Raw genomic sequence first — 13,246 nt, 5'->3', positions numbered from 1 at the left:
AAGGGATAAAGTCAGACATGATCTTAATGGATGGCAGAGAAAGCTTTAAGGATTAAGTAAGACCATGAGACAAAAGGAGCAGAATTAGGCCATTCAGTCCATCGAGTCTGCTCTACTATTCAATCATGCCTGATTTATTATTCCTCTCAATCCCATTCTCCTGCCTTCTCCCTGTAACCTTTGACACCCTTCTTTTGCCTGAAGTACAATAAAAACTTGGCTGCCACAGCACTCCATAGCAACCCAATTTCACTGTCTCACTACCCTCTGCTGAAGAAATTCCTCCTCATCCCAGCTGAACATAGAACAGTACTGCACTGGGGAGTCCAGTCAGCCCATGACGCTGTACAATCTTGATGTCTACTTACTCTAAGTGTCCTCCTCCTGTGTATTATCCATATCCCTCTGTATTCATGCATCTACCAAAAAGCCTCAAACTACCTGCTTCCATTACAACCCCTGTTAACCCATTCTAGGCACCTGTCACTCTCTGTGTACAAACCTGCCTCTCATCTTGGTTTAAACTCTATCCCTCTAACTGTAAAAGCATGCTCTTTGATGTTTGACACTTCTACCCTGGGAAAATGATTTGACTGCCTACCCTGTCTGTTCCTCTGATAATTTTAAAAACCTCCATTAGGTCTTCCCTTACCCTCCAATGCTCTAGTGATGTCAAGCCAAGTCTGTCTAACATTTCCTAAAGGACAAGTTCTAAAGGGAAGTCTCTTCATTCTGAGATATTGCCCTCAGATACTCACATTCCCATTACTTATTTTCTTCTGTTCCTTGACAGCATAATGACAAACTAAAACTTAACATATGCACTTACACCAATTCCTGTGGCTATGTTTTAAACCATATAAAATAAAAAATGTCATTAAGAGAGAGGAATACAGAACATACTTGGATGTACTTCATTTCAACCTCATTGTTGGAACACTTTTTTTTAAACCATCTTCCCTGAATAGTTCTACTGCAAAACATCCAAATGAACAAACAAAAGACAACTCACCTCATAGTTATTTGTAATAAAAGGAAACTGTTCTGGCTGCAGGAACTGAGTCTTTGGAATATCCAAACCATCTTCCCCATACAGGAACTGTACAATACTGCCATCACTGTCCCGTACTGTCAGGTCATACTGTACAACCAGCCCTTCCAAATGCTTTATTATGCATCTATAAAAAAACGGTAAAAATTCAAACCATCAATACCATAATTTCTTGCATTAATTTTTATTACGTTTTGTTATCCATGAACAAATCCAGAACAAATTTCCATCCACATGGAGCTTCCTGGCTCCCAGTCCAATTTTTACCTCTCAACTAATGTTGCTAAAATAAATTACATAACTATCATAATAATGCACTTTATGGTGTCTTAGTGCATGTAAACTGGCTACCAAACCTGGAGATAGCCAGTTCAAATTACATCTAACATGTGAAATTCAAATAGTTAATACTTTCTTCCGTTAATTACTACTTTCATTTTTTCCCTTATCTTTGTCAGCCATGGTTCAATTGTAACACTTGCAGTCAGATGGCTCAAATGACACTCCAGATAATGATTTAGGCTTAGACTCCAGTAACAGGGCAGACGTGCTGGTGAGAGATTATGCTGAGGTTGCATCTTCCCTTTCAACTGGATGTGAAGATCACAGAAATACAGGTGGGAGGAAGAAAAGTGTACAAATTCTTAGCATTTCACTCACAAAATTTGATTATATTGACTTAATGGAAATGAATTTCAGAGACCAAATGTAAAGCATTATTTTGACTAACTGTGTAGTTGCATCAATCCAGGAAAAGAATTGCATCCCAAGGAGTTTCCTGGTTTCCTAGTCAATTTTTAATCTCTCGACCGATGTCACTAAAAATTACATGATAATTATTAAAATGCAGTTTATGGGATCTTATTGAATGCAAACTAGCTACCAAAGTTCCTCCATTATAAGTCACTAGACTTTGCAAGTACTGTACTGCAAAGTACAATCTGTGGGATAATGACAGTATATGAATGCAAATCTTCTTATCTCCAGTTGTTGTGGTGCCCAATGTTGATGCCATCACTTCGTCCATCTCCCCAATGGCTATTTAGCCCAAGTAAGCTTCCCGGCACTGTACATTCACAAAGAATGTCAGAGCCAACCCCAAGTAAATCCTAGTTTTATCTCTGCACACTTAGGCTTCCAAAATAACCTGGCACTCAACATCAGTAAGATGGAAGGGCTGATTGTGGACTTCAGGAAGAGTAAGACAAAGGAACTCACACTAATCCTCATGGAGGGATCAGAAGTGGAGAGAGTGAGCAGCTTCAAGTTCCTGGGTGTCAAGATCCCTGAGGATCTAACCTGGTCCCAACATATCAATGTAGTTATAAAGAAGGCAAAATAGCAGTGGAAGCTGTTCTTAAAATGTTGAGTGTGAGTCTTCAGGCTCCTTTAGCTCCTCCCCGATGGTAGTAACATGAGGAGGACATGTCAAGGATGGTGAGGGTCTTTAAAGATGGATGCTACTTTCTTGAACACTTGAATTCTATTCACCTGCATATCTTTGTTCCCCAGCCCACATAAGGTCCTTCTTCAAAACCCTGATCTAAAATTCTGAATTGTGTACTGATTTTGATCTCAAAATCATTCCCGCTACATTAAATCCTTCCAATGCTCCAGTCTCCAATCCAGTGTTAAAGTTGGCAGTCCGGGGGGTTGGAAATTACTTCCTTAAACCACTCATCATTGTGGCCAAGGCATAGCTTAAAGGATACTTCTTTGGTCACATTTTTCTACCCCTTCTCCGGATAATCTAAAAACTGCACAGATAACAATACGTTTGAAAATTCCTAAAGCAGGTCTGTATATTCAAGACAGTGAGCAACAGGTTATTAGACATTAGGATGATCAAGGCGTAAAAGGTCAGTGCTGATGTACATAGTCAGCCAACAACTTAATGAATGACATAGCAACCATGATGAACTGTATGACCCAATAATAGTTTTATTTAAGGTCCTAAAGAAACATATAATGTGGAAACTGGCCCCGCTATCATCTCACGTGCTGGCTAACTAGTACATTTCTGTACTAATCCCATTTTCAGGCTTTCAACCAGAGCCTTCTATACCATGGCATTTTAAGTACTCATTTAAGAGTTCCTGCATCCAGAAGTGTTCCAGATTACAGCAACCCACCAAGTGTAACAAATTCTTTCTTAATCCTTTTAAAAAATCTTTTACTCATTACTGTGATCATCTGCCTCACCATCTTATGCTTCTCATAATCTTGTGTATCTCAGCAACAAGGAAACAACACAGCCCATCAAGTTTCACCTCATAACAAGGACATTCCATTCCAGATAATCTCCTCTGCACCCTCTCCAGCCCAAACACACTTCCTATTGTGTGGTGACTGGAACTACACCAACTAATATTTTAAATAGCTTTAAGTCCAAATTAATGAAGGAATGTATCCCAAATGCCTTCTTAACCACCTCAGACACCTGTACTGCTGTCTTCAGAAGTCCTTGGACATACACACCAAGGTTGCATCCAGATATAGGGTCTGAAACATCAACTGCCCACTTACTGCTTGATTGACTGAAATCCTCCAGCATTTTGTTTGTTGCTTTGGATTCCAGCAATTGTAGGTTCTTGTGTTTCCACGAATACGCTGTTTTTCAATACCATAACATCCCTGCTCTTACGTTTCAAGTCCAAGCTAATGAAGGAAGGTATACCAAATGCCTTCTTAACCATCGTATACACCCGTGATATACACACCACAGACTTCATAGAGTACCACAATTTATTGCGTATATCCAAGCCTTACTGGTCCTCCAAAAAAATGCTTCACCTTTCAGTTTTCAGGAGTAAATTCAACTTGCAGCTCACCTCCTCTTCCCAACTCCTCAATATCATTCTGTAGCTAAAAACTACCAACCTCACTATCAGCACCACCACCAATTTTCCAGTTATTCATGAACTTTATTATATCTCCTCTTCTGGCATCTAGATTGTTAATGCAAATGTGGTCACAGGTATCCACCACAGCCCTCAACTATCACCCTTCTGCCTCCTATTATCAACCTAACTTTGGATCCAATTTGCCAAAATTGAACTGACCTGAAACCCATGGGCTTTAACCTCTTGAAGAATTCCCATATGGGACCTTGTCAAAGATATTACCAAAGTCCACGTGAACAACATCATACGCACTACCCTCACTGACACGTAGTTACGTCTGGAAAATCGCAATCAAATTAGTCAGACTTTAACAAAGTTATTTCGACTATCCCCCGATTAATCCATACCACTCTCAAAGTCAAATTAATTCTGACCTTCAGAGTGTCTTCCATTAACTCTTCATGCTCTCTGCCCACGGGAGGCAGGTGCAGAAGTTGTCGGGGCCCTAGCAGAGATAGTTAAATCATCCTTAGCGACAGGTGAGGTGTCGGATTGGAGGATAGCCTATGTTGTTCCACTGTTTAAGAAAGACCCTAAAAATAAGCCAGGAAATTATAGGCTGGTGAGCCTGACATCAGTAGTGGGAAAGTTATTGGAAGGTATTCGAAGGGATGGGATATGAGTATTTGGATAGACATGGACTGATTAAGGATCATCAGTGCGTCTTTGTGCATGGTAGGTCATATCTAACTATCTTAGAGATTTTCAAGGAAGCTACCAGGAAAGTTGATGAGGTCAAGGCAGTAGATGTTGTTTACATGGACTTTAGCAAGGCATTTGACAAGGTCCCTCATGGGAGGTTGGTGAAGAAGGTTCAGTCACTCGGCATTCAGGATGAGGGTGTAAACTGGAATAGATGTTGACTTTGTGGGCAAAGCCAGAAGTGGTAGTAAATGGTTGCATCTCTGACTGGGAGCCTGTGAGTAGTGGAGTGCTGCTGGGATCAGTGCTGGGTCCATTGCTGCTTATCATCTATATCAACGATCTAGATGATAATGTTGTTAACTGGATCAGCAAATTTACAGATGACACCAACATTGGGGGTGTAGTGGACAGCAAGGAAGACTAACATGGCTTGCAGCAGAATCTGGACCAGCTTGAAAAGTGGGCTGAAAAATGGCAGATGGCATTTAGTACAGGTAAGTGTAAGGTGTAGCACTTCAGTAGGACCAACCAGGGATCTGGGAATATAGGTCCATAATTATCTGAAAGTGGTGTCACAGGTTGATAGAGTTGTAAAGAAAGCTTCTGGCACATTGACCTTCATAAGTCAAAGTATTAAGTTATGTTATGTTATGTTATGTTGAAGTTGTATAAGACATTGGGAAGGCCCAATTGTGTGCAGTTTTGGTCACCTACCAGCAGGAAAAATGTAAATACATTTGAAAGAGTCCAGAGAAAACTTACAAGGATGTTACTATGTCTGAAGAACCAGAGTTATATGAAAAGATTGAATAGGTTAGGACTTAGTTCCTTGGAATGTACAGACAGACAGACATACTTTATTGATCCCGAGGGAAATCGGGTTTCGTTACAGCCGCACCAACCAAGAATAGTGAAGAAATATAGCAATATAAAACCACAAATAATTAAATAATGTTAATCATGCCAAGTGGAAATAAGTCAAGGACCAGCCTATTGGCACATGGTGTCTGACACTCTGAGGGAGGAATTGTAAAGTTTGATGGCCACAGGCAGGAATGACTTCCTATGATGCTCAGTGTTACATCTCGGTGGAACGAGTTTCTGGCTGAATGTACTCCTGTGCCTAACCCAGTACATTATGGAGTGGATGGGAGTCATTGCCCAAGATGGCATGCAACTTGGACAGCATCCTCTTTTCAGACACCACCAACAGAGAATCCAGTCCCACCCCCACAACATCACAGGCCTTACGAATAGGTTTGTTGATTCTGTTGGTGCCTGCTACCCTCAGCTTGCTGCCCCAGCACACAACAGTAGAAGATTGAGAGGAAATTTGACAGAGGCATACAAAATTATGAGGGGCACAGGTAGCATATGTGCAAGCAGGCTTTTCCACTGAGGTTGGGAGGTCATGGGATAAGGGTGAAAGGCAAAAGGTTTAAGGGGAATATGAGGAGAAACATCTTCTCTCAGAAGATCGTGACAGCGTGGAACAAGTGCCAGTGCAAGTGATGCATGTGAGCTCAATTTCAACATTTAAGAGAAGTTCAGATATGTATGTGGATGGTAGAGCTATGGTCCCAGTATAGGTTGATGGGAGGAGGCAGTTTAAATGGCTCGGCACAGACTAGATGGGCCAAGGGGTCTGTTTCTATGTTGTACATTTTTTGACTTTTTGGGAGTATTGCATGCAGCTCTGGTCACATGATAGAAGAGAGGTGATTAAGTTAGAGAGGGTGCAGAAAAAGATTCACAGGAACATTGCTTCAGAGAGTGGAGCTGTTTCCTCTGGAGCAGAGGAGGCTGAAAGATAATTTTACATACGTTGATGAAAATCTGAGGGACAAAGGTGGGGTAGATAAGTCATAACTTTTTCCAGGGTAGAACTAAAGGACATAGGTTTAAGGTGAGGGGAAAGATTTAAAGGTGATCTAACGGACATACCAACCTATAGAAGTGATTCAGCCAAAGTAAAAGCACATTAGTGGGATGGCTAGTAAAGTTACTTTGCCATCAACATGATAGCAAAGGTAAGTTAAATACTTATTATTTTATATTTATGCTCATTCATGAACCCATGACCATTATCTTGTTATTCCTATTTCCTTCGTAATTTATTGTAATTGTATATCTATACACTGTACTTTTTAAGTAGTGTAAGATTTTATACTTATTGTAGATTTTTTTTTTCCAACTCTCAGAAAGCTTGATTGATGCCTCATTCACCATGATTGCAGCCGTTCAAGATGGCAGCTCACCAGCAACTTTTCAGGGCAGTTAGCAATAGACTATAAACGGCCTAGACTGCAAAACCCAGATTCAGAAGATAAATAAGTAATAATAACAACCTTTACAACTATTTTCAATTAAGTTACTTTGATTTGTATCCTTCTCTGAGTTACATTTTCATCTCTTGCTCAAGATTAGAAATTTTTAGTTTGCCTCTTATAGTAGCTTTTTGTGATGAAACACTATTATCTTCATTCACAATGTTCTAGAGTAAAGTATGAAGTCAGCACAGCCTTTTCTCCAACTTAGTTAGAAAATTGTTAGCAGCATTCCGCCAGAAATGTCCTGTAATTCCTGAGTACTATGTAGTACAGGGAGTCCTTTTTTTCAGACCATTTGTGACTTCAAATTATGTCACTGTGCTTTCAAATCTGTGAAGCCACTTTTCCCAGAAGACAGAACCACTGCTGGCTTGAAAAGCACACTGATAACATGAGACTAGTTAGGCAAAGTTATTGCTATATTAACAATACATAAATGCACTAAACATACTAAAAACTGCTTATGCAAATCTATAGTTTCAGCATTGGATGGCTTGCAGAGACTCCTGTTAGGTTAAGCATTAAAACTTGCTATCATCTCAGCATTTGAAAATAGACTGACTCCTGATACCACAAGATAAAAGGGATCCTACTTAACAAAGTAAAAATTAGCAGTAAAAGTACCTTCTCAGTGTTCAAAATATTAGTACCTGCACTTAAAATGCATTCATTCACACTGCCATGTTAACTGTGGCTGGGAAGTCATCGTCGTGGCTATCCCTCGAGGTCAAGGATGATAGTCTTCGTTCCGTTGATCTATTTATGGGCTCTCAAGTGGCTTATGAGTCCAATCTTAAGGCCCACAGAGCAAAGACGCCTGTGCGTGTACTTGTATAACGTGTACTTGATGAAGCACACGATACTTCACAAATCAACCAACTGATTCCAATGGCATGGAAACCACGACAATTGGAGCTGATGGATCTGTTGCAGCCTTCATCCGCCTTCACAGCCGTTGAGTTCAAAGTAACTTCGTCCGCCTATTCCACCGTTGAGGTTTTGGTTGGATTGTTGTCAGGGTGGAGCACTGCTCCAAATGGCATCGCTCTCGAGATCTCAGGACTACACAAGCTTCTCCACCACGACAAGGTGACAATCCACGGAGAAGACTGGGAAGTCATTGATACGGGATTAATAGTGCCTGGAAGCTCATCAGCTTTATTAAAGAAGAGTTAGCGCATCATAGGCCTTCTGGAGGCAAAGTTGAGAGATGGTGGTAGGTCTAGTCTCTGCTCTGTGTGGGCTCCTCAAAATAATTGACCATCACTTTAAGTATTGCGCTCTGTAAAGTTGGTTACTTTTATGGGCTGTTCAAGGTAACAGAAAAAAAAGGAACTGACATTTACAAGGAAAGTGGCGTCATGCCATGCAACAGTTCATTTTAAAGGATCGACAAGACACGCCTACACCAAGGAAGTATGAAACAAGTTGGGATTTTGAAAACTATCATTGATAGATAGATAGATACTTTATTCATCCCCATGGGGAAATTCAACTTTTTTTTCCCCAATGTCCCATACACTTGTTGTAGCAAAACTAATTACATACAATACTTAACTCAGTAAAAAATATGATATGCATCTAAATCACTATCTCAAAAAGCATTAATAATGCTTAATTATTAATAATTATTAATAATTAACAATGAGAGAAAAATAATGACATAATTGTGCTCTCTTATCGCATCAAAGGACATATTGTGTATCAAAGGACATTTCTGAACAATACCTAAACATGTATAATTTGGTACAATCAGAAGCAATGAAAATGTTGTTTTAGAGTACTGCCTGAACCTGTTTGACAAGGATTTGTTGATTATAAAAATATTCTCAGATTGACTTTGTTACCAAGCTTTGCCACATCTTGAAAATTGTAGCGTAATCTCTTCCTAAAGTTACTCCTTATCCTGTGTTCAGTTTTGCTTTCTTTAGGGATTAGTCATGTTTCAGCAGTTTTTGATGTAAACAATAGGAATCTGTCAAGCAACAGGAGAGGCTCAGGTAGTTAAACAAAGTTCAGATTATGAAATGTGGCAGTATCTATAGTGTGGTAATCCTTCAGTAATCCACCAAGATACCAGTCTGAATTATGAGCTTGCATACTATACTTGCTCAATATCTTACTGCAAGAGCTTTACTGTTTATTATTTGTAATAGCTTCATGAATGTTATTTCAGAATCAAAATCAAGTTTATTTTCACCAGTGTGTCGTGAAATTTGTTAAATTAGCAGCAGTTGGGAAGAAACTGTTCCTGAATTGCTGAGTGTGCACCTTCAGGCTTCTGTACCTCCTTCCTGACGGTAACAATGAGAAGAGGGCATGCCCTCGGTAATAGGGCTCTTTAGTAATGGACGTCATCTTTCTGAGGCACTGCTCCTTGAAGCTGTCGGATATCATAGAGGCTGGGACCCAAGATGGAGCTGATTAATTTTAGAACTTTCTGTAGCTTCTTTCATCTTGTGCAGTAGAAACCCCACCCCACCCCCAACCCCCATACCAGACAGCGATGCAGCCTGTCAGAATGCTCTCCACAGTACATCTATGGAAGTTTTCAATCGTTTTAGGTGACAAACCAAACCTCTTCAAACTCCCGATAAAATATAGCCTTTTTCTTGCCTTCTTTATAGCTGTATCGATATATTGAGACAAGATTAGATTCTCAGAGATCTTGACACGCAGGAACTCCATCTTGTTCACTCTCTCCACTTCTGATCCCTCTGCGAGGTTTGGTTCGTGTTCTCTTGTCTTACCCTTCCTGAAGTCCACAATCAGCTCTTTGGTCTTACTGACGTTGAGTGCAAGGTTGTTGCTGCGACACCACTGAACTAGTGGGTATATCTCACTCCTGTACCCCTTCTGATCTCCATCTGAGATTCTACCAGCAATGTTTATGTCATCAGCAAATTTATAGATGCTATTTGAGCTATACCTAGCCACACAGTCATGGATATAGAAGGAGTAGAGGAGTGGGCTAAGCACACAGCCCTGAGGTGCGCCAGTGTTGACTGTCAGCAAGGAGGAGATATTATCACCAATCTGCACAGATTGTGGACTTCCAGATAGGAAGTAGAGGATCTAAATGCAGAGGGAGGTACAGAGGCTCAAGTTCTGTAGCTTATCAATCAGGACTGTGGGAAAGATGGTGTTAGATGCCAAGCTATAGTCAAGAACAGCATCCTGACAGGTGTTTGTACTGTCCGGGTGATCTAGGGCCATATGAAGAGCCATTGAGATTGTGTCTGCTGTAGACCTATTGTGGCAATAGGCAAATTGCAGTTGATCCAGGTCCTTGCTGAGGCAGGAGTTCATTGTAGCCATGAACAGTCTCTCATCACTGTAGATGTGAGTGCTACCGGGCAGTAGTCATTAAGGCAGTTTACACTACTCTCCTTAAGCACTGGTATAATTGTTGCCTTTTTGAAGCAGTTGGGAATTTCCAACCATAATAATGAAAGGTTGAAAACAGTGCAAGCATTAGTGAATTTTGAATTAAAATGTTTTTGTAGGAGGGAAAGTTTACTCAAGATATCACCTTTGATTTAGATGAAGGCATTGAGAACAACATCAGCAAGTTTGCTGATGATACAAAGCTCGGTGGCAGTGTGACATGTGATGAGGATGTTAGGAGAATTCAGGGTGACTTGGATAGGCTAGGTGAGTGGGCAGATGACGTTTAATGTGAGTAAGTGTGAGGTTATCCTCTTTGGGAGTAAGAACAGGAAGGCAGATTATTATCTCAACAGTGTAGAGTTAGGTAAGGGAGAAATACAAAGCGATCTAGGAGTCCTTGTTCATCAGTCACTGAAGGTGAATGAGCAAGTGCAGCAGGCAGTGAAGAAGGCTAATGGAATGTTGGCCTTTATTACAAAGGGAATTGAGTATAAGAGCAAGGAAATCCATTTGCATTTGTACAGGGCCCTGGTGAGACCACACCTGGAGTATTGTGTACAGTTTTGGTCTCCAGGGTTAAGGACATCCTGGCTATAGAGGAAGTGCAGCATAGATTCACAAGGTTAATTCCTGGGATGTCCGGACTGTCTTACGCAGAGAGGTTAGAGAGACTGGGCTTGTACTCGCTGGAATCCCATGGGGATGAATAAAGTATCTATCTATCTATCTATCTAGTTAAGGAGATTGAGAGGGGATCTGATTGAAACATAAGATTATTAAGGGATTGGACAAGATAGAGGCAGGAAATATGTTCCAGATGCTGGGAGAGTCCAGTACCAGAGGGCATGGTTTGAGAATAAGAGGTAGGTCATTTAGGACAGAGTTAAGGAAAAACTTCTTCTCCCAGAGAGTTGTGGGGGTCTGGAATGCACTGCCTCGGAAGGCAATGGAGGCCAATTCTCTGGATGCTTTCAAGAAGGAGCTAGATAGGTATCTTATGGATAGGAGAATCAAGGGATATGGGGACAAGGCAGGAACCGGGTATTGATAGTAGTTGATCAGCCATGATCTCAGAATGGCAGTGCAGGCTCGAAGGGCCGAATGGTCTACCTCTGCACCTATTGTCTATTGTCTTTGTCTCAGTTGTTGTATTTGTATACTGCACACCAGATGTCAGATGGCTTTTGGTCCTCATGTCAAAGACTGGTGCACAAAGTCTAGGTTGATAAAGGAGTGTAGCATTATACTGTAGGATTTGCCTACCTTAGAACATTTGAAATATCCTATAACACTATTCAATGCACAGCTCAGCAGTACTCTGGATAATCTGGTTTGTCAGTCATGCACGTTCTTGTTCCGGGGTCTGGTGTGATGTTTTTCTCTATACCACTGTAATGCTAACACGTTAAAGGTACTTAACTATCCATGATCATAATGTGGTCATTAATGGCATTCTGCTGCTAAGTCTGAAGCAGTATCTTACAAAGTTTAAACTGAGGTATTGGTTTTGTAACCTGTGTCTCTGCAAATACTCCATATTTTCATATTAACAGTTTTTTCAAATTGACCAAATCAGATCGGCCAAATTAGCTTAGTGCACTAGTTATAGAGCCTTGAGAAGCAGAGCTGTGTATGTTTGTTACTAACCAGTGGCCGTTTAACAGTGCAATAATTAATTCAATAACTTAACTTCTGGGTTCATTAATACAAGGTCACTACTCTGAATCCATGAAACGGCAGGCTGTTTCATACTAATTCATTATAAAAGATTACAAATCTAAGTACTAATCTGTTTCTCTGTTTAAAAAAAAGTTCTGTACATAGTTCTGCTTGAAAGCTATGCATGATGGTTAAACATCCTTCAATAAAGATCTTGTTGTTTGAGTCAGCAATACTCTGTGGTGCATTGTTCCATTAACTCCCATTTATAGCTCTCAACCTATTGCCAAGGTTCATTATTATGAGTAACACCCAGCTCGTTCAAAATATAACAAGCTGTCAAATTAATAACTGAGCAAATCTCAGAGAATGCATATTTTGGAAAGTAGTGCATTAGAGACCCTCTTTAGTCTGTTATAAAGCAAGCCATTGCAACTAAAACTCGTAATGAAAATAGTTTAAGGCTACAGATGGCTTTTTAAATACAGATGGAGACTTCTGATCCAAAATAAGACAGAACTGTTTTATAATTCTCAAAGCCCCCAAGAGAGAATTTATCTTTTAAATTCGGTAAATGTTGGAACTCTTGTGAATAATACTGGAAAATGCTGCTAGATCAGAACTGGCAAATTGAAAATCTAGATGCATAGTTCCACATTCACAGCAGTTTTCCTGTCTTATATCTTATTGTTTGACCTTTGTTTTGGTCTTTTTTTCTTTCTTCCTTGTTGATCTATGACAATAGACAATAGGTGCAGAAGTAGACTATTCGGCCCTTTGAGCCTGCACCGCTATTCTGAGATCATGGCTGATCATCTACTATCAATACCCAGTTCCTGCCTTGTCCCCATATCCCTTGATTCCTGTATCCATAAGATACCTATCTAGCTCCTTCTTGAAAGCATCCAGAGAATTGGCCTCCACTGCCTTCCGAGGCAGTGCATTCCAGACCCCCACAACTCTCTGGGAGAAGAAGTTTTTCCTTAACTCTGTCCTAAATGACCTACCCTTTATTCTCAAACCATGCCCTCTGGTACTGGACTCTCCCAGCATCTGGAACATATTTCCTGCCTCTATCTTGTCCAATCCCTTAATGATCTGTACCAAGGAGATGTCAGGGTTAAGTTTTTTTTTTTTTACGCAGAGAGTGGTGAGTGCATGGAATAGGCTGCCAGCGACGGTGGTGGAGCCAGATTCAATAGGGTCTTTTAAGAGATTCTTGGATACGTACATGGAGCTTAGAAAAATAGAGGGCTATGGGTAACCCT

General features: G+C 40.5%; 1 protein-coding gene across 2 annotated transcripts in view; it reads right to left on the bottom strand.

The window, feature by feature from the left end:
• Window positions 1-13,246, bottom strand: part of polr1a (RNA polymerase I subunit A) — a 198,316-nt gene that overhangs the window by 60,269 nt on the left and 124,801 nt on the right. For both annotated transcript variants that reach the window (XM_073042216.1, XM_073042217.1), the window contains exon 22: window positions 1,013-1,178. In XM_073042216.1, coding sequence (XP_072898317.1) covers window positions 1,013-1,178 — 166 coding nt within the window. The remainder of the gene's footprint in view (window positions 1-1,012; window positions 1,179-13,246) is intronic.

This window comes from Hemitrygon akajei, chromosome 4 (assembly GCF_048418815.1).
Source record: "Hemitrygon akajei chromosome 4, sHemAka1.3, whole genome shotgun sequence".
NCBI lineage: Eukaryota > Metazoa > Chordata > Chondrichthyes > Myliobatiformes > Dasyatidae > Hemitrygon > Hemitrygon akajei.
Note: the sequence above shows the minus strand (reverse complement) of the source record. Positions and strands in the feature narration are given on the sequence as shown.